Genomic DNA, 21949 nt, shown 5'->3' with positions numbered 1-21949 from the left:
TGTCCTTGAGTGACTGTGTTTGTCAAGTTATCTCATGCAACATATCATGTATTGAACCCTATATTAACCCCCCATGGCTCGAACAGTCAGGCCCCCTTCACCATGTGGAGAACCTGGAGTTATCGCCTTCCTTGGAATGTTCACATGCTCACTTGGTGCTGAGATCTTGGCAAAATTAAAAGGAATGACCTTCAACACTGACATTCTTTTATATTTTCATTTTATTTTCATGCTGGGGTGGACTTGTTCATTCCTCTTTCATCCCCTGCTAGAGCAGAGCTCTCCTGATTTTTGCAGACAGAGTCTCTCTCCCACTTGATCATACCATCTGTCTCCACATTACAGTTTACTCTGCATGAGTACCAGGTAGCAGACGCGGTTTTGCCCAATAGCAAGTACAGTGGAAAGTCTTTCACAGGCTCCCCACAATCTGTGAACATATGATCAGTCTAGGATAACACATTGTCCTAAAAATATACCAGAGAAATGTGCATGTGGGTAATAAACAAGAAACCTGAATCGAGGGGGAAATGTGCCATGAACTTCTGAAATATATGTTTCTGTGTGTACCCGAATGATGATGGTCTGTCAATGGGAGATGATGGGACCAACTAATGTTTGTTTCTTTATTGCAAGTGTTAATGTACATTTAACGGTGTGGGCATAGTGTGTTTGGCCTAAAACCAAACTGTGAGTTAAATGAATGGAAATCTGAAAGTATTTGTCAAGAGGTGGTTGGTTTGATAAATAGAAATCTGCAGAATTTCCATGCGAACTTCTTAAACTATACATTGACATTGGCAGGAACATCTCAGTAGGTCCGAGAGAGCAATGCAAAAGAAAGGATTGTATCTCCTATATTTTATGCTATGTCATCACCCCTTATTTATACCATATTTTTTAATAGAACTTGACCATATTCTTCAAATGTTAGTGTACATATTGTAGAGACCTTATGCAGAAAGATTGTTTATGCAGAAAAGTTTTGTGTATATGTTTAATATGTCATTTTACTATTGGATACTGGGAACTGATTTCGCAAATTTAGAACTTGTAACTTGCTTTAGTTCATCTAAGATTCGATATCCACTTTTAGTCAATCAGCTAGGATGAACATTATCTTGTGCCGTATCTCTTCCCCACCTCTTCTTTCCAGTTCTGTTTTCTGGGGGAGGATAGGAATGGGAAGTTCGCTGCCTTCTTCGATTGGTCAAATGACTGTGTTGGGGTTTGAACTGCACCATATAGACCTGGATCCAAATTCTGGATCTTCATTTGGTGTAGCCATAGAAATTCTGAATCTCAGATGGTATCTGGTCCCCTAGGGGCAGGAGAGCAGTGGGGAGTAAGAAAGATATAGTACCCCGAGTATCAGAAGCTGGTGTTCACACATCAACCTTCTCTCTTGTGGCTGTGTGGCTTGAACCACTGATTTAAACCCTGTGTTTCACCTATAACGTTTGTGAAGTCATATTTATTTCACTGGGTTATTGTGCCTGAAAATGCCTGGTCCACAAACTTTCTTACTTGATCATTATGATCAGTTGGCATACAAGTAACATTGCCTCTACTGTCCTCCAATACACTGTTTTAAGTATAGATCTAAGACAATATGATGATTTCATGGTTAACAAAGCATGATAGCCAACAGTGTGGCAGACACCTGACTAAATCTGTCCCCACTAGCTGGGTAATGAGAACAAAGCACTGAAATTGAGCCTGTTCTGAAGATGAGAGCTGTATCTACTTCATGGCTGTGGGCTGTTGTGAGGATTGAACATCTATTAGAATAATATCAAATATGTAATATGTGATCCATAATAATTATCATTAACACCATACATGAATGTAGATTAAGATATACTGCTTCCATAGACTGCTTATTTGGGTCTCCTTCAAATGTTACCCAGGGAAAACAAAACAACAATCACAACCACAAACCTTGGCCCTAGCTCCTTCAGATACAGATTTTATTTTTCTTCTGTCTTCCCTACATGATATTCAGACAGCCATTCCAGTTGTCAGGTTGATTTTCTCCACTGGACTGTTAGCTATGCAATGACAAAAAAAAAAAAAAAAGTATTCTTTTAGATCTCTCAATATTGGGCCCAGTTTTTGTTGACAAATAAATAAGCAAAAAAATGTGGGCTTAATGTAGTTATTACTGAATAGAAGACAAATATTTATTCTTCATATTTTCCCCTATAAAAGTATGTTCTTAATCTGTGATCTGTGGATGTATCTGAGCTGGTGGGCGTTTGTGAATCATCTCACACTGTACGAAAAATTAATTATGATTGTGGGTTTCCCCAGAAAAGGGGTCCATAGTTTCATCAACTTCCCAGGGCAGCCTATGGCCCTAAATAGTTTGGGAACTATTAATATAGAATCTCCTTATATTTTTTTCTATGAACATCATTTTTAAAAAATCATTAATGCTTTAAAGTGATAATGGCCCCAGATTACAGGTGCCTGATGTCTAAGATTGGCCCCCTTTTAACCTTGATTCTTCAGTTCTGTCCAATATCTGCTGCCTAAAGAAATACAAGCACTTTCTATAACATTACATGGGCAATATCTGCCCATGAGCCTACAGTATGGTCAATCAGATTCCTTTAACAAATTATTTGGTTCTCCCATGTCAGCATATAATCAGTCTTGTCAATTGAGAAATAATCAATCATTATTATATCTACAAAATTCAAATTAACTCCAACCCATTATTTGCCTGACTAATGAAGCATAAATGTCATCTAAGGTCTTCCCTCTCCCCACCTTGCCTCTTAAGAAAGGAGTGGCAAAACGAGTCAAGTAGCAAATAGAAGTTTGGCTGATTCCTAGAATATTCAGTATTTTCATTATTTTCTATGTAAATGCATTTGACCTTTTATAGGCTATTTATAAAAGAATGAGAAACTTTTGGATATTTAAAAAAAAATAATCAAATACAAGATTCCTACTAATTATATTGTATTAATTAGAGTGAAGGCTGAAAAACAGACCCCAGAGACAATGGTTCAGCAAGAGAAGTTTACTTTGTGTCTCCTAATGGCACAGAACATGAGAAACTTTCTGTTTCCAGAAGTCATGCCCTTAACAGTAGGGAAGCTCTGACATCTTCAACGTATAGCTTCCAAGGGTGCTTTCTTATTCTCATTCTCAGCCAGCAGCTAGAAAATTGAGGCGCAATTTCAGAGCAAGTAATTTCTAAGCAAGTGAGACAGAAGTTGCACATTTTACTTCTGCTCATACTCCATTGATGAGAACTTAGTGACTTGGCTATACCTAGCTACCAAAAAACCAGGAAGATGTAGTATGCTTGAGCCACTCTGCACCCAGATACACCCTATTATTCTAAAAGGGCAGAAAAGATTTTGGGTGAGATGTAACAATCTCTTTTGGATGTGTAGAATTAGGATTTAGGCACATGCATCAAAATTGGGCAAAACCAACTACTTTTGGGACTTGATAAATGGATTCTTTGTTTCTCTTCCTTCTGAAGGCATTCAGTAATCTGGAGTACTATAAACTCAAAATAACCTCATTGTCTGAGAAGAATGTGAAAGCCACTTAAAGAAATTAACAGGACGTAGGTTTGGGTTTCAGCAGAATAGACAAAAGAGAATGATCAGGATCCAAAGATAAGTCAGTCCTCATTTGGACAAGTTAGGTGATCATGAAAGATACAGGCATAAGGTAGTAGAGAGGGTAAGAGAGGGCTCTGAGAGCAAACAGTAGGAATATAGGCATGGAGCCCAGGGCTGAGATTCACATTGCTGTAGCTCCTACAAAATCTGGGAAGGGCAGGCAGGGAACTGGAGCTGAGAACCAGAGCAACAGGCAGAAACTTAGCTCTGAAAAATAATGCTTGGCTGCTAGAACACTGATACATGATTGCCCAGAGTCCATTTAATGCGATTAGGATGAAAAGAAAGACCTAGATCACCTACAAAGGAGATTAACACAGCGTGGCCCTGCTAAACATATAGGTTCTTGTTAGTTTTTATTCTTAGGGGCTTAATAAAGTCCCACAGGCTAAGATGAGTTAAACCTGCAAGTGTCATTGAAATAAACCCAGCTGCAGATTTAAGGAACTGTAAGGGGCCAAGTTGTTTACCTGTCCTAACTTCTTGAATAAAACTCTACTCTCTGGGTTATTTTGAAGAGCGGATTGTTGCTTTTCAGACAGGAAGGCAAAAGTTATAAATTAAGAAAAGAATCAGTTAAAAACATTTCTAAGATGGGGCGCCTGGGTGGCTCAGTTGGTTAAGCGACTGCCTTCGGCTCGGGTCGTGATCCTGGAGTCCCGGGATCGAGTCCCGCATCGGGCTCCCTGCTCGGCAGGGAGTCTGCTTCTCCCTCTGACCCTCCTCCCTCTCATGCTCTCTGTCTCTCATTCTCTCTCTCGCAAATAAATAAAATCTTTAAAAAAAAAAAAAAAAAAAAAACATTTCTAAGCAACAAATGGTATTAAAACAACTGGACATTCACATGCAAAAAAAAAAAAAAAAAAAAAAGGTGATTCCAGACACAGACCTTACACCCTTCAGAAAAATTAACTCAAAATAGATCATGGACCCAAATTTAAGAAATAAAACTATAAAGCTCCTAGAAAATAACATAGGAGAACACAGATAACCTTGGGCATGGTGATTACTTTTTAGATACAACAATAAAGGCACAATCCATGAAAGAAATAATTGATAAACTGGACTTAATTGAGATGAAAGACTCTGCTCTCTGAAAGACAATCTCAAGTGAATGCGAAGACAACCACGGACTTGGAGAAAATATTTGCAAAAGGCATATCTGATTAAGGACTATTGTCCAAAATACAGAGAACTCTTAAAACTCAACAAGGAAATTTAAAACCTGATTAAAAGGTGGACCAAAAACCTTAACAGACACCTCACCAAGAAGTTTTACAGATAGCAAATAAGATATTAAAAGATGCTCTACATCATATGTCATCAGGGAAATAAAAATTAAAACGAGATACCACTACCAACCCATTAGAATGACCAAAATTCAAAACACTGACAATACCAAATGCTGTTGAAGGTGTGGAAAATGAGACCCTCTCATTCATTGCTGGTGGGAACACAAAACGGCAAGGCCATTCTAGAAGACAGTTTGTCAGTTTCTTACAAAAGTAAGCATACTCTTACCATATGATTTAGCAATTATGCCCACTGGTATTTACTGAAATGAACTGAAAATCTATGTCCACACAAAAACCTGCCTGCGAATGTTTATAGCAGCTTTTTCATAATTGACAAATCTTAGAAGCAGCCAAGTGGTCCTTCCGTAGATGAGCAGGTAAATAAACAGTGGTACATGCGCACAACGGAGTATTATTCAGTGCTAAGAAAAAGGAGCTATCAAGCCATGAAAAGACATGGAGGAAACTTATAAACCTTTTACTAAGTGAAAGAGGTCAATCTGAGAAGGCTACATTCTGTATGATCCCATTTACATGACATTCTAGGAAAGGTAAAACTATAGAGACAGTAAATGGATCAGGCATTGCCCAGGATTGGGGAAGGGAGAGATGAATAAGGAGAGCACGGAGGATTTTTAGGGATGTAAAAATAACCTGTATGATACCATCATGGTAGATAAACATCATTATAAATTTATCCAAACCCATATAATGTACAAAACCAATCGTGAACAGTAATATGAAGTATGGCCTTTGGGTGAGTATGTTGTATCCATGTAGATTCACCAGTCATATCAAATTTAACACTTTGGCGAGCAAGTTGATGGGGGAGGTTATGTGTGTGTAGGGACAGGGGACATGGGAAATCTGTTCCTTCTCCTCAGTTTTGCTGTGGACCTAAAACTGTTGTAAAAAATAAAGCCTTAATAAAAAATAATAAAAAAAAAGATTTCTGAGGCAGGAGAAAAATGTGACAGTAAGTGTTGAGGGTACAGTGATGAGTACAGAGTTTCAGTTTGGGAAGATGAAAAAGCTCTGGACACAATGGTAGTAATGGTCGCACAACAAAAATCTGGGACGCCTGGGTGGCCCAGTTACTTAAGCGTCTGCCTTTGGCTCTGGTCATGGCCCCAGGGTCCTGGGATCAAGTCCCACATCGGGGTCCCTGCTCAGCGGGAAGCCTGCTTCTCCCTCTCCCGCTCCCCCCTGCTTGTACTCTCTCTTTCTCTCTCTCTTACTCTCTCTCTGGAAATAAATAAATAAAATCTTTAAAAAAAATTAGCAAAAATTTAACTAATAAAACGTTTAGAAGCAATTATGGTGGATGTTTTAGAAATGTGTATCTGTCAATTGTTACAGTGAGTACGTGTAAAGAGCACAGCTTTCAGTGGGCCTGTTCATGCTGAACATAAATATTTTATCAGTTTACTTATGTCTGAGACCAATTATTGGATCTTGAAATTTTCATTGTTGAAGTTAAAGCAAGTAAAATAATGATAATGATAATGATAATAATAATAATAATAATAATAATAATAATAATAATAAAGTAATATAGAGAAAAACCATCTGTGAGAATGGGATGCTCAGGAGAATGATAGGGACCCCTGTTCAGGGCACATGCTTTAGAAGAGGGTCTGTTCTGCCCTGACTACCTGCTGCCTCCTACCACATGTTTTTTTGCTGCTCTGTTTGGGGACAGAAATTAGATGTATGGCCATCTTCCACTCTGGCTACCAAAGCAAGCACAGAGGTACTTGTTTATCTATTTTTAAATGCCAGAGACTACAGATGAAGAGACATAGGAAAAAGGAAACATATCTGGTCGCACTTCCCTTCCCCTTCATATCTTCACTAGGCAGCCTTAAAATTGGCTCCTGATGACCCCGGCCCCCTGGTTCTCACATCTGTGTGTATTTCTCTCCCCTTGAGCAGGGACTGGATCTGTGACTTGCTCCAGACAAATAAAATATGGCAAACTAGGTGCCGGGATGAAACTATCAAGGTTAAGCCACAAAAGGAATGTGACTTCTGTCCTAAGCTCCCTTTCTCACTCTCTTGCTACCTTGTGATGGAGGAAGCAGCTGCCCAGCAATGAGCTGCTCTATGGAGAGAGTTTGTGGCAAGGAGCCAATGTTTACCACCAGCCAAATGCCAGTAAGGAAGCGAGCCTGCCAATAGCCGAAGATTGAGCTTGGAAATAGATGCTCCTGGCAGCCCCTGCTGATGTCTACACAAGCACCAAATTGAGCCACACCTGTGTCCCTACCCACAGAAACTGTGGGATAAGAAGTGTGGGGTGTTTAAAGCGACTAAGTTTTGGGAAGTTTTTCTTCACAGCAATAGATTACCAATACCCTCCTGGAGAGTGTTATTCTCATGTAGGGTAGTGGGAGAAACGCTCTGCTTATCAAAAAGGTGCTAAGGCCAAGATGGCCGTGACCCACCCAGATCCACGACCATCTCCTCCAGGGTAGGACTGTGGCTGGAAGCACCTGCCAAGCCAGAGACTACATTCAGCACCACCTCCATCCCTCCACTCATATGTGGGGCCATGTGACTAGTTCTCACCCCTGGGACGGGTGTGGGAACGGTAAGTGTGGCACTTCTAGGCCTTGGGGTGGACACAGGTGTGGGTCTCTACCGTCTCTCTCCGTGTGCGCCAGGCTGAATTCCTGAACGGGTCTGAAGAGCAGTGCTGACTTGCTCGGAGGACAGACACATTTGTTCTCAATTAGTAAAAATGGAACATCTGTTCTGGACATGAAAGGAACTTTTAATGGGTTAAAGCCGCTGACATGTTGAGGTTTGCAGTTTTGTTACAGCAGCTACTGTTGCTCTAAATAATACAAGGATACAGGAGCTGGGTTTAAAAGACTGAGATGAGATGCACTCCACATGGAGACCTTCTACATGTCCAGCAATGTCTAAAGGCCCAAATCAAAAGCATTTCTACTTCAGAGCAATGCCCAGGCTATCCCAGGCAGGTGTGGCCTCTAGGGTAAGGCAAAGACAGAGGACGAAATGATACCATGTTGAGTTGGGGACCTCACTAAGTCCAGCGTTGCCACATCATCAGGGGGGAGAGGTGGAAGGAAAAGCCTTGTAAGTTCTTGTTTTTGTCCCTATTTCCTCACTACAAAACTCTTGTGAAGTAGGGGAATGTGGGTGGTTTAGTGTTTTGAACTGACTCACAGAAGATCCAACAGGGGAGCAAGGAGGTGGTCTGGGAAGAGAAAGGGAAGGGAAAGGTCAGACAGGTTGGGTAACTACTGCTCTATTTTAGCAAATTTGGACATTTCATAAACTGTTTCTGAAAAACCCGAAAATGGAAGCTCTTTACTTGGGGTTCAAAAAGGAGCTTCAGAGGTTTGGATTTATTTAACGTTCTCCACAAAATTTCAGCGCTTACACACACACACACACACACACACACACACACACACATTTTTCTGCGATTCATGACCCCCTCAAAAGTTTAAGAACTATTTCTCTAAAGTTACTTTGGTCATATTATTTGGGGCATTTTGATTTAATCTTGCTCTTGCCAATTTTTTTCACCTCTTTAAAAGTCTTCCTTAAAAGTTATTACCAAAGGGAAATTTTATAAAAGCCAGATGAAGAATGTGTTTTTAAAAGTGTGTTTGAACAATGTGTTTGAACAATGCTGGTTCTGTCTGTCTCTATGTTGCTTTCTTGGATTATAAACTTGATTAAAACAGAAACCATGTCTTTCTTTCCTGGAAACCTTCTTTTATCAGAATACCCCAAACCAGCTCCCAGGCAGAATAGAGAATTAAAAAAAAAAAAAAATGTGATTGGCTCCTGGTGATGAAGTGTCTAATCAAGTTCACTCAGAAGTCAATAGCAATACTGGAAATAAAAATTGCATTTTCTATGCCACTGTCTAGTTAATAAACTTTGACAGACACATGTAATTATTTTAGATGCAGGAAGACAAAACGATGGATGAGAGGAAACCACTGATAAGATGTTATTGACTTAAATAAGGAAGCCAATTTTATGTGATGGATGTATTGCACATCGCAGCAAGAGGCAAATATGATCATTCTTTAATCCCTATGTAGGGTGGCCTATTTAAAAGAAAGGTCAAGTATGGTGATTTAAGACATGTCTTTTGTGCATATTGTATGTTAATGAGACCTGTTCTTAATCTAGATTTTACTCCACTGGCCCGGACATCTTCTCCTAGGCCCAAATTCGCCTGAAGAACCCCTGGACAAATAGGACTATTGTTATGATTTCACTGCCAGGTTAATTAAAGCCTCCTTTCTTATGGAATTATTAAACAAAAACATTTGCTGGTGATTACCAAATAAAAAAATATGAAAATTAACCAACATTATCACTTCAAGATTCTTGACCAAGATAATAAAAAGGAAAAAGGCACACCTGGATGGGAATTTTAGTTAAACTATGAAACAAATGGATTGACATCTGAAAACAAATTAGTTACTAATCACTTTCTATTAATAGAATTATTTTAAATAGCCATTTTATAATAGACAATTCTGCCACTCACTTGTTTTTCGTAGGACCAATTTTATTAAGTTGATGAACTTGGAGATGAGAAAGACTTAGAGGGCTCATGAAGTGCTAGATTTGGAGTTGGGATCCATCTATAGCTAGTCCACAATTCCAGATGTAAGCAACACGAATCCAGGCTGAGCAAGATGCCTGTGGTTCTCGAGGAATCTACTTGTAACACTTGACATGCAGAGGAGTGGTGGGGAAATGGAGAAACCAGGTTGATGTTTCTTTTATCTGCCTCATATCGGTGACTAAGACTGACCACTGAAAGAATCACAGTGAAGGTGAAGATCCTGGTTGCACCATAGGCTTTACAAAGCACCGGGTCCCAGCAGCTCAGCTCTGGGGTATAGGTACAAAGCACAACACAGTTCGAGAGAAACACATCTCCATACCTCTGACAAACCACCGGATTTCAGGTGATGCAGAGAGGACTAGAGAGGAGACATTTGGCATTTTGCATATTTGCAGTTTGAGGATGCCCCAGGGGACAGCATCCCTAGAGGAGAACAGTGTGCCCAATGAGGTCATCTCTAGCCACATCCTGGAGAGACACATCCCTCAAGTGGCTGGCAGGCAGTGGATGTCCAAAAGAAGGCCCTCTCAGAAGGGCAGGATTGGGCTTTCTCCTAAGCATCCCTGGGGAGTGGGAAGAGCTGGAGAGGCGAGGTGAGATCTCAGGCAATGACCTTCACAGATCGCACCCTACGCCATTCCAGTTTGTGCTGCCTTGAGGCCAAGGAGGGGAGCTCAGAGTCACCTTCATTTGTCTGTCCAATCAGCCATCGCCTTGGGGCCTCCTGGCACTTGGTGGGTAGTCAGAGCACCTTGGCGAGGCCAAGGATAGTCCTCTGAAGAAAGTTGCAGATGGGAGTCCTTAAAAGCAAGGCCCTTGGAAACTGGAGGAGCAGGGGGGTTTGCATAGAGAAATGGTAAGAGGGACTCGAGAGGATCCAGATGGAGCCTTACCAGTGTTTGTTATACCATCTTCCTGAGAAACAGCTGGGGCTGACTTTGGAGAAAATAATATGGAGCCTGAGGCCTGTAGTCCTGCAGGCAAGGTCTAGTGAACCTGTGAGTGCAGTGTTCATGCAAACATGACCTTATCTATATGTGCAGAGTGCTGAAGGCTTAAAGGTTACAGATCAAAGAGCTCCAGAGCTGGAAGGGACCTCCTGGATCATCCAGTGTGAAGTCTCTTTTCCCATTTTGTAGCAAAGATACTGAAGGACCAAGAAAGAGAAATGATTTGCCAAAGGCCAAATAACCATCTAGTAGCAAAGCCAGGATTAAAATTCACATTTTCTGATCTCAGACCAATTTTTGTTTCAACTATACATTATTATGCAAGGTACATTATGTTACAGAAAATGTTGTAATTTGAAGATTTGCAATTCCTGTCCTGAAAATGTGTCCATCTTCATGTAAAATGATGGAGCTTTGGCATCATGGGCTCATGAATCTTATGTTCTTATTCATATCATTATAGTATTTAAAATTATCCTAAATATGAACTACTGTAACATTCATCTATGTTTACTATTGTTTATTACCCTCATTCTGTAGCACCAGAAATTTGAGCTTTGCACTATCCTCTTGTCTTTGCCAAGTCCCTTTACCTCCCCAGGGCCAGCTGTCCTAGAATAAATTCCTGTTTTTCCTTCTAGAAAATTGGGCAGTCCATCTCTGACTGTCTAACCCATTGCTTTCTTGAGCTCTGAAAGAGATTGTTCTATAGCTCATCAAACTGCTCTCAAATGCAGAGGGTGACACAAGGATGCCTTCTGTAACCTTATATGAATGGTAGAGAGAAAAAAAAACAAAAACAAAAACAAAAAACAATGCCTATAAAGCATTTGATTGATCACGGAAGATCCTACAGAGCAGCTATGGCTTTGGGTATTAACGCCAATGGGCTGCACTGGGAGCATAGCTGCCCTGCGCAGGCAGAGCAGTGACAGAGCCCAGAGCACATTGGGCCATGGCCAGGGAGGAAAGCCAGAAGAATAGCAAAAATAATCCTGCTATGTGACCCTGACTGCCTGGTGCAGAGCCACATTCCTCTCAAGGTGAGCCTGGTTTTTCCCTGTTCTGGTTATCACGTGGATAGAGAGGGTGTTCTCTATGATTTCCAGACTATTCTTAGGCTGGGTTCAAAGGGAATATACAAGGACACAAAAAGTAGATTTGGATACAGGATACTTATTTGAATTCCATATACGTCACTGGCTCTAGGACATTATCATTTAGAAATGCTATGCCTCAGCTTACCCATTTTACAGGGAAGGCTGCAAGAACATGGAAAAATACTCTGTTATTGTATTATTATGTATAGAGTAATTATGTATGTACTATACATTGAACACAGCATATATGTCTACTGATGGAGATTGGGAATAATTTGAGGATTGGAAATTAGAAGTCCTAGCTCTCCTTGGAGACAGTGCCAATCTTCTAAATTTCCCTCTGGCTTCTTAGTCCTTTCTTTTATTTCCTCCCTCCTCAAGCCACACGTTTTTTGTACTGAGTGCTGCCTTTATTTTCTTATTTTAGCTATCTTTCCTCCTCTTTTTAATAGGTAGAACACATCTAAGGTCTTCTCTGTAGTATATCATAGAGAATGAATTTTGTTCCTAATAATCATCTTGAATCATCAACAAAAGTTTAGATCCTCAGTAATTCCCTTAGGACAGGTTGTTTTATAATACATCTTAAGATATTTTTCGTCGAAATGATAAAAATTAGATAAACTGTTGGGGTTCAAAGTAATCACATTCAGTTATCTAGAAAATCCAATTTTGTAGCCCATTTTGATTCTATTCCATGACAGATGAGACGATACTATAATAGAATCATGGGACTAAAAAAAAATACCATTAGAAGAAAACAGAGATACATATTCAGGAAGTAAAAGTCAAGAGAAGATTGAGAGAGTATATAGAAGGATGCAGTTTCTAGTTCAGAGAAGCAGCCAGTGAGACTTGAGTTTCTATATTTCAGAGATGCTAAGGAGGTGGCCATTCTCTGTAACATTACGGTGAGAATACCTTGGACAGCGAATGTCCATGGAGGGCACTTTATCAGCAAGAGAGCCAACTGGTGGGATTTCAGAGAAATCCTGAAAAAGTTGGGATGCTTTATGATAACCTTCAAAGAATTTGAAAAAGTCCCACTTATCTCGTGTTTTAGTCTGGTCCGATATATAAATTGTACTTTTCATCATTTATGAGTGACCTTTCCTAAACAAATAAGCAAATATAAAACAAATCCTTACATACTTTCCCTTTTGATATGGCTCTCAGAACTAATTTGATTCTTGACGTATTGTCTTTGGTAGCTATATGTAGTTAGAGTCTTTCTTACAGTTAATATTAATTGTATCATACAATATTTATAACAGCATAATATGAAAATTCCGATGAACTGTGCTTGTTAAAAATAACTCAGTAAATATTTAGCAGATACTGTTTGCCTATGTCAAGGTCATTTTTCTCTTTCTCTTAATCACAGTTTAGTTTGGGGAATCCACTTTTTCTTCATTTGGTTTAGAACCTGGCTTTAAAAGTAGATCTCAGTTGGTCTAACACAGTGTTATTCTAACTGTGTGTTGCAAACACTCATAGATAATAAAATAAAATTAATGGCTTACATTATCTTTTTTCAAATTATACAGAATAGGAAATATGAAAGTGTTTCATACAGATTAAGGGTAAGAAAAATTTCATAAAAATTTTTTTTAACAATTATGCAAACTTACATAACTTGATGTAAAAACATACTTTTTATTGTGAGTCTCGGTCAAAAAGTCTGAAAACCATTGGTGTGAAGTGATCATCATGATGCTGTTTCCCTTGTGATTGGCTTATTTATGGATTTTGGACAATGAGCTTTGAGAGGAAATTCTCTAAGTGTCATCCAGAAAAGATTGTTCTTGGGTTGCAGGAATCTCAAGATAAGAGACAATCCCATTTCTTCCTCATATGTTTTCATGCATGTATGGATATGCTAAGCTGAACCTACTGCAGAATCTTGCAAACATGAGACAAAATGGCCTTTGGAAGAACCCACCTCAGGAACAAAAAGGCTGAAACCTAGAATGGACCTGGCTTCTTAATGACATCACTGAGTTGCTAAGTTACTCTGGTGTTCTCTTACCTTTGAACTTCCTGGTGTGATATAATAGTTTGTGACTAAGCTACTTGGCGTTTGGGTTTCAATTTTTTGAAGCTAAATAAATTCTAAGTGATGTGACTACCATCTTACATTTTGGTGCAAACATTGAGACTATGACTAGTTTATTCAATAAATTATGGAATAAGTGACTATTACATGTGAGGTCCCAAGTGCTGGGCAGCTGTGAAAAAGATAAATAATATATGCCCTCTATGGTTTACATTCCAGTGATATAGACAAGTAATAAATATGAAACAATAAGTGCATTTAGAATATGATTAATCTTCTAATGGAAATAAACAGAACGGCAAGATGGAGTGATTTATTTGGTTAACAAGTTCTTTAAGCAGGGTGCTAACTTTTCTGAGGAGGAGAGGCATTAGAACTGGGACTTGAAAAAGAAGTTAGCCATGGGAAGAGTGAGGGATAGATCATTCCTGAAAGAGGGATAATACAAATTATAGACTGTACTGCTAGGAGAGTGTACTCACATAATTTTTCTATTATAAACATTCAATTCTGGGAAGACTGAAACCATGGTAAACTTTTTATATTGATCCCTTGGTAAGAATTTTTTTTTTTTAAAGATTTTATTTATTTGACAGAGAGAGACACAGCGAGAGAGGGAACACAAGCAGGGGGAGTGGGAGAGGGAGAAGCAGGCTTCCCGCTGAGCAGGGAGCCCAATGCGGGGCTAGATCCCAGGACTCTGGGATCATGACCTGAGCTGAAGGCAGACACTTAACCACTGAGCCACCCAGGTGCCCCCTTTGGTAAGAATTTTAATATCAACTAGAATGCACACCTCTAGACACTGGAATTTACTGGATTATCCTTCACTAGACTGATTACCTTTTATTTTTATATTAACATATAATGTATTACTTGTTTCAGGGGTACAGGTCTGTGAATCATCAGTCTTACACAGTTCACAGGGCTCACCATAGCACATATTCTACACATTGTCCATCACCCAGCCACCCCATCCGTCCCATCCCTCTTCTTTATCCATTCATATGTTGATGGACTTTCCATAGTTTGGCTATTATAGACATTGCTGCTATAAACAGTGGGGTGCAGGTGCCCCTTCAGATCACTACATTTGTATCTTTGGGGTAAATACCTAGTAGTGCAATTGCTGGGTCGTAGGGTAGCTCTATTTTCAACTTTTTGAGGGACCTCCGTACTGTTTTCCAGAGTGGCTGCACTAGCTTGCATTCCCACCAACTGTGTAGGAGGGTTACCCTTTCTCTGCATCCTCTCCAACGTCTGTCATTTCCTAACTTGTTAACTTTAGCGATTTTGACTGGTGTAAGGTGGTATCTCATTGAGGTTTTGATTTGGATTTCCCTGATGCTGAGTGATGTTGAGCACTTTTTCATGTGTCTGTCGGCCATTTGGATGTCTTCGTTGCAGAAATTTCTGTTCATGTCTTCTGCCCATTTATTGATTGGATTATTTGTTGTCTGGGTGTTGAGTTTGATAAGTTCTTTATAGATTTTGGATACTAGCCCTTTATCTGACATGTCATTTGCAAATATCTTCTCCCATTCTGTCGGTTGTCTTTTGGTTTTATTGACTGTTTCTTTTGCTGTGCAAAAGCTTCTTATCTTGATGAAGTCCCAATAGTTCATTTTTGCCCTTGCTTCCCTTGCCTTTGGCAATGTTTCTAGGAAGAAGTTGTTGCGGCTGAGGTCGAAGAGGTTGCTGCCTGTGTTCTCCTCAAGGATTTTGATGGATTTCTGCCTCACATTTAGGTCTTTCACCCATTTTGAGTCTATTTTTGTGTGTGGTGTAAGGAAATGGTCCAGTTTCATTCTTCTGCATGTGGCTGTCCAATTATCCCAACACCATTTGTTGAAGAGACTGTCTTTTTTCCATTGGACATTCTTTCCTGCTTTGTCAAAGATTAGTTGACCATAGAGTTGAGGGTCCATTTCTGGGCTCTCTATTCTGTTCCATTGATCTATGTGTCTGTTTTTGTGCCAGTACCATACTGTCTTGATGATGACAGCTTTGTAATAGAGCTGGAAGTCCGGAATTGTGGTGCCACCACCTTTGCCTTTCTTTTTCAATATTCCTCTGGCTATTTGGGGTCTTTTCTGGTTCCATACAAATTTCAAGATTATTTGTTCCATTTCTTTGAAAAAAGTTGATGGTATTTTGATAGGGATTGCATTAAATGTGTAGATTGTTCGAGACAGCATAGACATTTTCACAATATTTGTTCTTCCGATCCATGAGCATAGAATGTTTCTCCATTTCTTTGTGTCTTTCTCAAATTCTTTCATGAGTATTCTATAGTTTTCTGAGTACAGATTCTTTGCCTCTTTGGTTAGATTTATTCCTAGGTATCTTATGGTTTTGGGTGCAATTGTAAATGGGATTGACTCCTTAATTTCTTTTTCTTCTGTCTCATTGTTGGTGTATAGAAATGCAACTGTTTTCTGTGCATTGATTTTATATCCTGCCACTTTACTGAATTCCTGTATGAGTTCTAGCAATTTTGGGGTGGGTTTTCCACATAAAGTATCATATCATCTGCAAAGAGTGAGAGTTTGACTTCTTCTTTGCTGATTTGGATGCCTTTTATTTCTTTTTGTTGTCTGATTTCTGTGGCTAGGACTTCTAATATTATGTTGAATAGCAGTGGTGATAGTGGACATCCCTGCCATGTTCCTGACCTTAGGGGAGAAACTGTCAGTTTTTGCCCATTGAGAATGATACTCGCTGTGGGTTTTTCATAGATGGCTCTTATGATATTGAGGTATGTACCCTCTATCCCTACACTGTGAAGACTTTTAATCAAGAAAGGATGCTGTACTTTGTCAATGCTTTTTTCTGCTTCTATTGAGAGGATCATATGGTTTTTGTTCTTTCTTTTATTAATGTATTGTATCACATTGATTGATTGGCTGATGTTGAACCAAACTTGCAGCCCAGGGATAAATACCACTTGGTTGTGGTGAATAATCCTTTTAATGTACTGTGGGATCCTATTGGCTAGTATTTTGGTGAGAATTTTTGCATCCATGTTCATCAGGGATATTGGTCTGTAGTTCTCCTTTTTGATGGGGTCTTTGTCTGGTTTTGGGATCAAGGTAATGCTGGCCTCATAAAACGGGTTTGGAAGTTTTCCTTCCATTTCTATTTTTTGGAACAGTTTCAGAAGAATAGGTCTTAATTCTTCTTGAAATGTTTGGTAGAATTCCCCTGGGAAGCCATCTGGCCCTGGGCTCTTGTTTGTTGGGAGATTTTTGATTACTGCTTCAATTTCCTTACTGGTTATGGGTCTGTTCAGGTTTTCTATTTCTTTCTGGTTCAGTTTTGGTAGTTTATACGTCACTAGGAATGCATCCATTTCTTCCAGATTATCTAATGTGCTGACATATAGTTGCTCATAATATGTTCTTATAATTGTTTGTATTTCTTTGGTGTTGGTTGTGATCTCTCCTCTTTCTTTCATGATTTTATTTATTTGGATCTTTTCTCTTTTCTTTTTGATAAATCTGGCCAGGGGTTTATCAATCTTATTAATTCTTTCAAAGAACCAGCTCTGAGTTTTTTTTAAATCTATTTTACTGTTCTTTTGTTTTCTATTTCATTGATTTCTCCTCTGATCTTTATTATTTCTCTTCTCCCGCTGGGTTTAGGCTTTATTTGTTGTTCTTTCTCCAGCTCCTTTAGGTGTAGGGTTAGGTTGTGTATTTGAGACCTTTCTTGTTTCTGAGGAAGCCTTGTATTGCTATATTCTTTCCTCTTAGGACTGCCTTTGTTGCATCCCAGAGATTTTGAACAGTTGTGTTTTCATTTTCATTTGTTTCCATGAATTTTTTAAATTCTTCTTTAATTTCCTGGTTGATCCATTCATTCTTTAGTAGGATGCTCTTTAGCTTCCATGTATTTCAGTTCTTTCCAACTTTCCTCTTGTGATTGAGTTCTAGTTTCAAAGCACTGTGGTCTGAAAATATGCAGGGAATGATCCCAATCTTTTGGTAACAGTTGACACCTGATTTATGACCCAGGATGTGATCTATTCTGGAAAATGTTCCATGTGCACTAGAGAAGAATGTGTATTCTGTTGCTTTGGGATGGAATGTTCTGAATATATCTGTGAAGTCCATCTGGTCCAGTGTGTCATTTAAAGTCTTTATTTCCTTGTTGATCTTTTGCTTAGATGATCTGTCCATTTCAGTGAGGGGGGGTGTTAAAGTCCCCTACTATTATTGTGTTATTGTTGTTGTGTTTCTTTGATTTTGTTATTAATTGGCTTATATAATTGGCTGTGCCCATGTCAGGGGCATAGATATTTAAAATTGTTAGATCTTCTTGTTGGATAGACCCTTTAAGTATGATATAGTGTCCTTCCTCATCTCTTAGTATAGTCTTTGGTTTAAAATATAATTTGTCTGACATAAGGATTGCCACCCCAGCTTTCTTTTGATGTCCATTAGCATGGTAAATTGTTTTCCACCCTCTCATTTTAAATCTGGAGGTGTCTTTGGATCTAACATGAGTCACTTGCAGACAGCATATCGATGGGTCTTCTTTTTTTATCCAATCTGATGCCCTCCCTTTTGATTGGGAATTTCTTCCATTTATATTCAGGGTAACTATTGAAAGATATGAATTTAGTGCCATTGTATTGTCTGTAAGGTGAGTATTACTGTATATTGTCTCTGTTCCTTTCTGGTCTATGTTACTTTTAGGCTCTTTCTTTGCTTAGAGGACCCCTTTCAATATTTCTTGTAGGGCTGGTTTGGTGTTCACAAATTCTTTTAGTTTTTGTTTGTCCTGGAAGCTTTTTATCTCCCCTTCTATTTTTAATGACAGCCTAGCTGAATATAGTATTCTTGGCTGCATATTTTTCTCGTTTAGTGCCCTGAATATATCATGCCAGTCTTTTCTGGCCTGCCAGGTCTCTGTGGATAGGTCTGCTGCCAATCTAATATTTCTACCATTGTAGGTTACAGACCTCTTGTCCCAAGCTTCTTTCAGGATTTCTGTTTGTCTCTGAGACTTGTAAGTTTTACTATTAGATGTCAGGGTATTGACCTGTTTTTATTGATTTTGAAGGGGGGTCTCTGTGCCTCCTGGATTTTGATGCCTGTTTCCTTCCCCAAGTTAGGGAAGTTCTCCACTATAATTTGCTCCAATATACCTTCTGCCCCTCTCTCTCTTTCTTTTTCTTCTGAGATCCAAATTATTCTACTATTGTTTCATCTTATGGTATCACTTATCTCTCAAATTCTCCCTTCATGATCCAGTAGTTGTTTATCTCTCTTTTTCTCAGCTTCTTTATTTTCCATCATTTGGTCTTCTATATCACTAATTCTGTCTTCTGCCTCATTTATCCTAGCAGTTAGAGCCTCCATTTTGGATTGCACCTCATTAATAGCCTTTTTGATTTCGACTTGGTTAGATTTTAGTTCTTTTATTTCTCCAGAAAGGGTTTCTCTAATATCTTCCATGCTTTTTTCAAGCCCAGCTAGTATCTTTATAATCGTCATTCTGAACTCTAGTTCCGGCATCTTACTAATGTCTGTATTGATTAGGTCCCTGGCAGTTGGTACTGCCTCTTGTTCTTTTTTTTGAAGTGAGTTTTTCCATCTTTTCATTTTGTCCAGAGAATAGATGAATGAGAGAACAAAATGCTAAAAGGGTAGTGATGACCCCAGACAAATATACACTAAACAAATCAGAAGAGACCCAAAACTGGGGGGAAAAGAAAGAAAGAAAAAAAAGAATATGATCAGGCTGGTGAATAGAACAGAGCCACACACTAAGTTTTGGGTGTATTTTGGTCTGCTCGAAGAAATTGTCTCCCAAAATTTTAAAGAAATTTTAAAGAAAGAAAAACTAAATAAGGCTAAATATGATGAAGGGATGGGATATGACTGTAAAGATGAAAATGAAAAAAGATTTTAAAAAGGAATTTTTAAGATAAGAAGTTGGCTGAGAAAAGAAAGCAGAAAAATTAAAAAAATAAAGGGGGGAGAGAATGTGATCAGGCGGGAGACTAGAACAAAGCCATACACTAGATTTAGGATATATTTTGGTCTGTTAGAAGAAACTGTATCCCAAAATTTTAAAGAAAGAAAAGCATATATATACAAAATATAAGGTTAAATACAGTGAAGGTATAGAATATGAGTGTAAAAATGAAAATTAAAAAAGATTTTAAAGAAGGAATTGATAAGATATTGGTTGAAAAAGGAAAGAAGAAAAAAAGAAATAGGAAAAGAAAAAAAATAAAATTAATAAAATTAACTCTGAAAACTAAAGAATCATGGGAAAAAAGCCACGAATTCTATGTTGCTGTTTTCACCTAATGCAGTAGTTTTGCTGTTCTCATTGATCAGTAAACTTGGTCTTGACTGGCTATTCTTGCTGATCTTCTGGGGGAGAGGCCTGTTGCAGCGGTTCTCAAATGTCTTTGCTCGAGGCGGAATTGCCCTACCCTTGCCAGGGGCCAGGCTAAGTAATCTGCTCAGGTTTGCTCTCAGTAGCTTTTGTTCCCTGAAAGCTTTCCGTACAGTTTTGGAGTAAGAGAAAGAAAATGGCAGCTTCTCAATCTGTGCCCCGGAGGAGCTGAGAACTCGGGTTCCCCCTCCTCAGTGCACCCCCAGAGGAAAGCAGTCAATCACTCCCGTCTCCCCAGTCTCTGGCTGCACTCTGTGCTCACCCGGCCTGTGACCAAGCATTTCTATCTCTGGCACATGATCCTGTTTGGAGCCTCCAAACCCAGCAGGTCCCTGCAGTGCACTCCGGCGCCACTTCTCCTGGGGGAGGAAAGGCAGTCTCCCGGGATCTGCTGCTTGTTGGGTCCCTGCTGTAAGAGCAGTGGTCCGACTGTGCCATGAATCATGGTTTATGGCAACCCCGAGCTAAGAGCCCACTCCTTGGCTCCGTCTCTGCAGCTGGCTTCCCCGCTCCAATACCTGGGAGCTCTGTCACACTCAGGCACCCCCGGTCTTTCTGTGACCCCGAGGGTCCTGAGACCACACTGTCCCAGCGAGGGTTCCACCCCTGCTTAGCCACTGGAGTGCTGTCCCTCAGTGGAGCTGACTTCTAAAAGTTCCAATTTTGTGCTCCACTGCTCTATCGCTTGCCAGTACCCCACTGACAGAGGCTCCCTCCCCCTGGGGTCTATCTTCCCAAATATCACCTCATATTCACTTCTCCCAATGTCCTACCTTCCAGAAAGTGGTCACTTTTCTGTTCACAGAGTTGCTGCTATTCTTTTCTTCGATCTCTTGTTGAGTTGGTAGGTATTCAGAATGGTTTGATAACTATGTAGCTGAATTCCTGGGACCAGACAAAATTTAGGTCTCCTACTCCTCTGCCATCTTGCTCTTCCTCCAGACTGATTACCTTTTACTTTATTGGATTATCCCAATTGAGTCCAGTTCTCCAAGCATACAGCTCAGTGCCTGGACTTCAAAAAGGCTCAATGTTGGGTGAAGAAATTAGTGAATGAAAACTCCTAGGGATCTCATCTATCTGGTAATGACTGATGGCTTATAGAAAACTCAAAGTCCCATGGGGAGCTTGGGTGGCTCAGTTTGTTGAACGTCCAACTCTTGGTTTCAGCTCAGGTCATGATCTCACTGCTTGAAGATTCTTTCCTTCTGCGCCTCCCCACCACTTGCATCCACACACTCTCTCTCTAAAATAAATTAATAAATCTTTAAAAAAATAAAAAAATAAAACTCAAAGTCCCTGGGAAGGTTTTTTCAGGTTGCTATGGTCCACTGCTAGGAGAGCGTGTCATCAAACCACAGGTAAGAACCCAAAGATATGGCTATAATGTTTCCCCTTAATGATTTCCACTTAAGATGTGTTATTGCATAGAAAAATAGTTTGGTAAAACCCATACCAAACGTTAATGATAGATATTGCTAGGTTAGAAGATGTTGTTGGTGATTTATATGAATTTCTTTTCATTTTATCTCTGTTTTTTATTTTACGAAATTATAACGTATCATAGATCTTAAACTTTAAAATATATCAATTCTGTATTAGAATAGAATTTTGTGTATCAAGTGACTCACTAATCCCTGATATCTACTTCTGAAAAAAATTCTCCTGATCCCCACTTCTTCTCTCCCATGTCTGAATAATTGATTGCCCTTAGGAGTGCCCATTGTATATGTAATGTGCAATTCTAGGATGACAATGACCAAGTTTATTGTGGCCTTATACTGCCTTGTGTCCCTCACTAAATTATAAAACCTTTCAATACAAGATGTAGGTTTTATTGTATTTTTACTCCAGTGGATA

At 39.3% G+C, this 21949-nt stretch overlaps 1 protein-coding gene across 1 annotated transcript in view; it reads right to left on the bottom strand.

Moving 5' to 3' along the window:
- Window positions 1-1953: 1953 nt before the first annotated feature.
- Window positions 1954-21949, bottom strand: part of LOC144381662 (uncharacterized) — a 77104-nt gene continuing 57108 nt past the window's right edge. The window contains exon 4 of the mRNA XM_078071387.1: window positions 1954-2051. Within this exon, the coding sequence (XP_077927513.1) occupies window positions 2002-2051 (50 nt within the window). The 3' untranslated portion in view covers window positions 1954-2001. The remainder of the gene's footprint in view (window positions 2052-21949) is intronic.

This window comes from Halichoerus grypus, chromosome 4 (genome assembly GCF_964656455.1).
Source record: "Halichoerus grypus chromosome 4, mHalGry1.hap1.1, whole genome shotgun sequence".
Taxonomy (NCBI): domain Eukaryota; kingdom Metazoa; phylum Chordata; class Mammalia; order Carnivora; family Phocidae; genus Halichoerus; species Halichoerus grypus.
The sequence above is the reverse complement of the archived record's forward strand: the minus strand, read 5'-3'. Positions and strand labels throughout refer to the sequence as shown.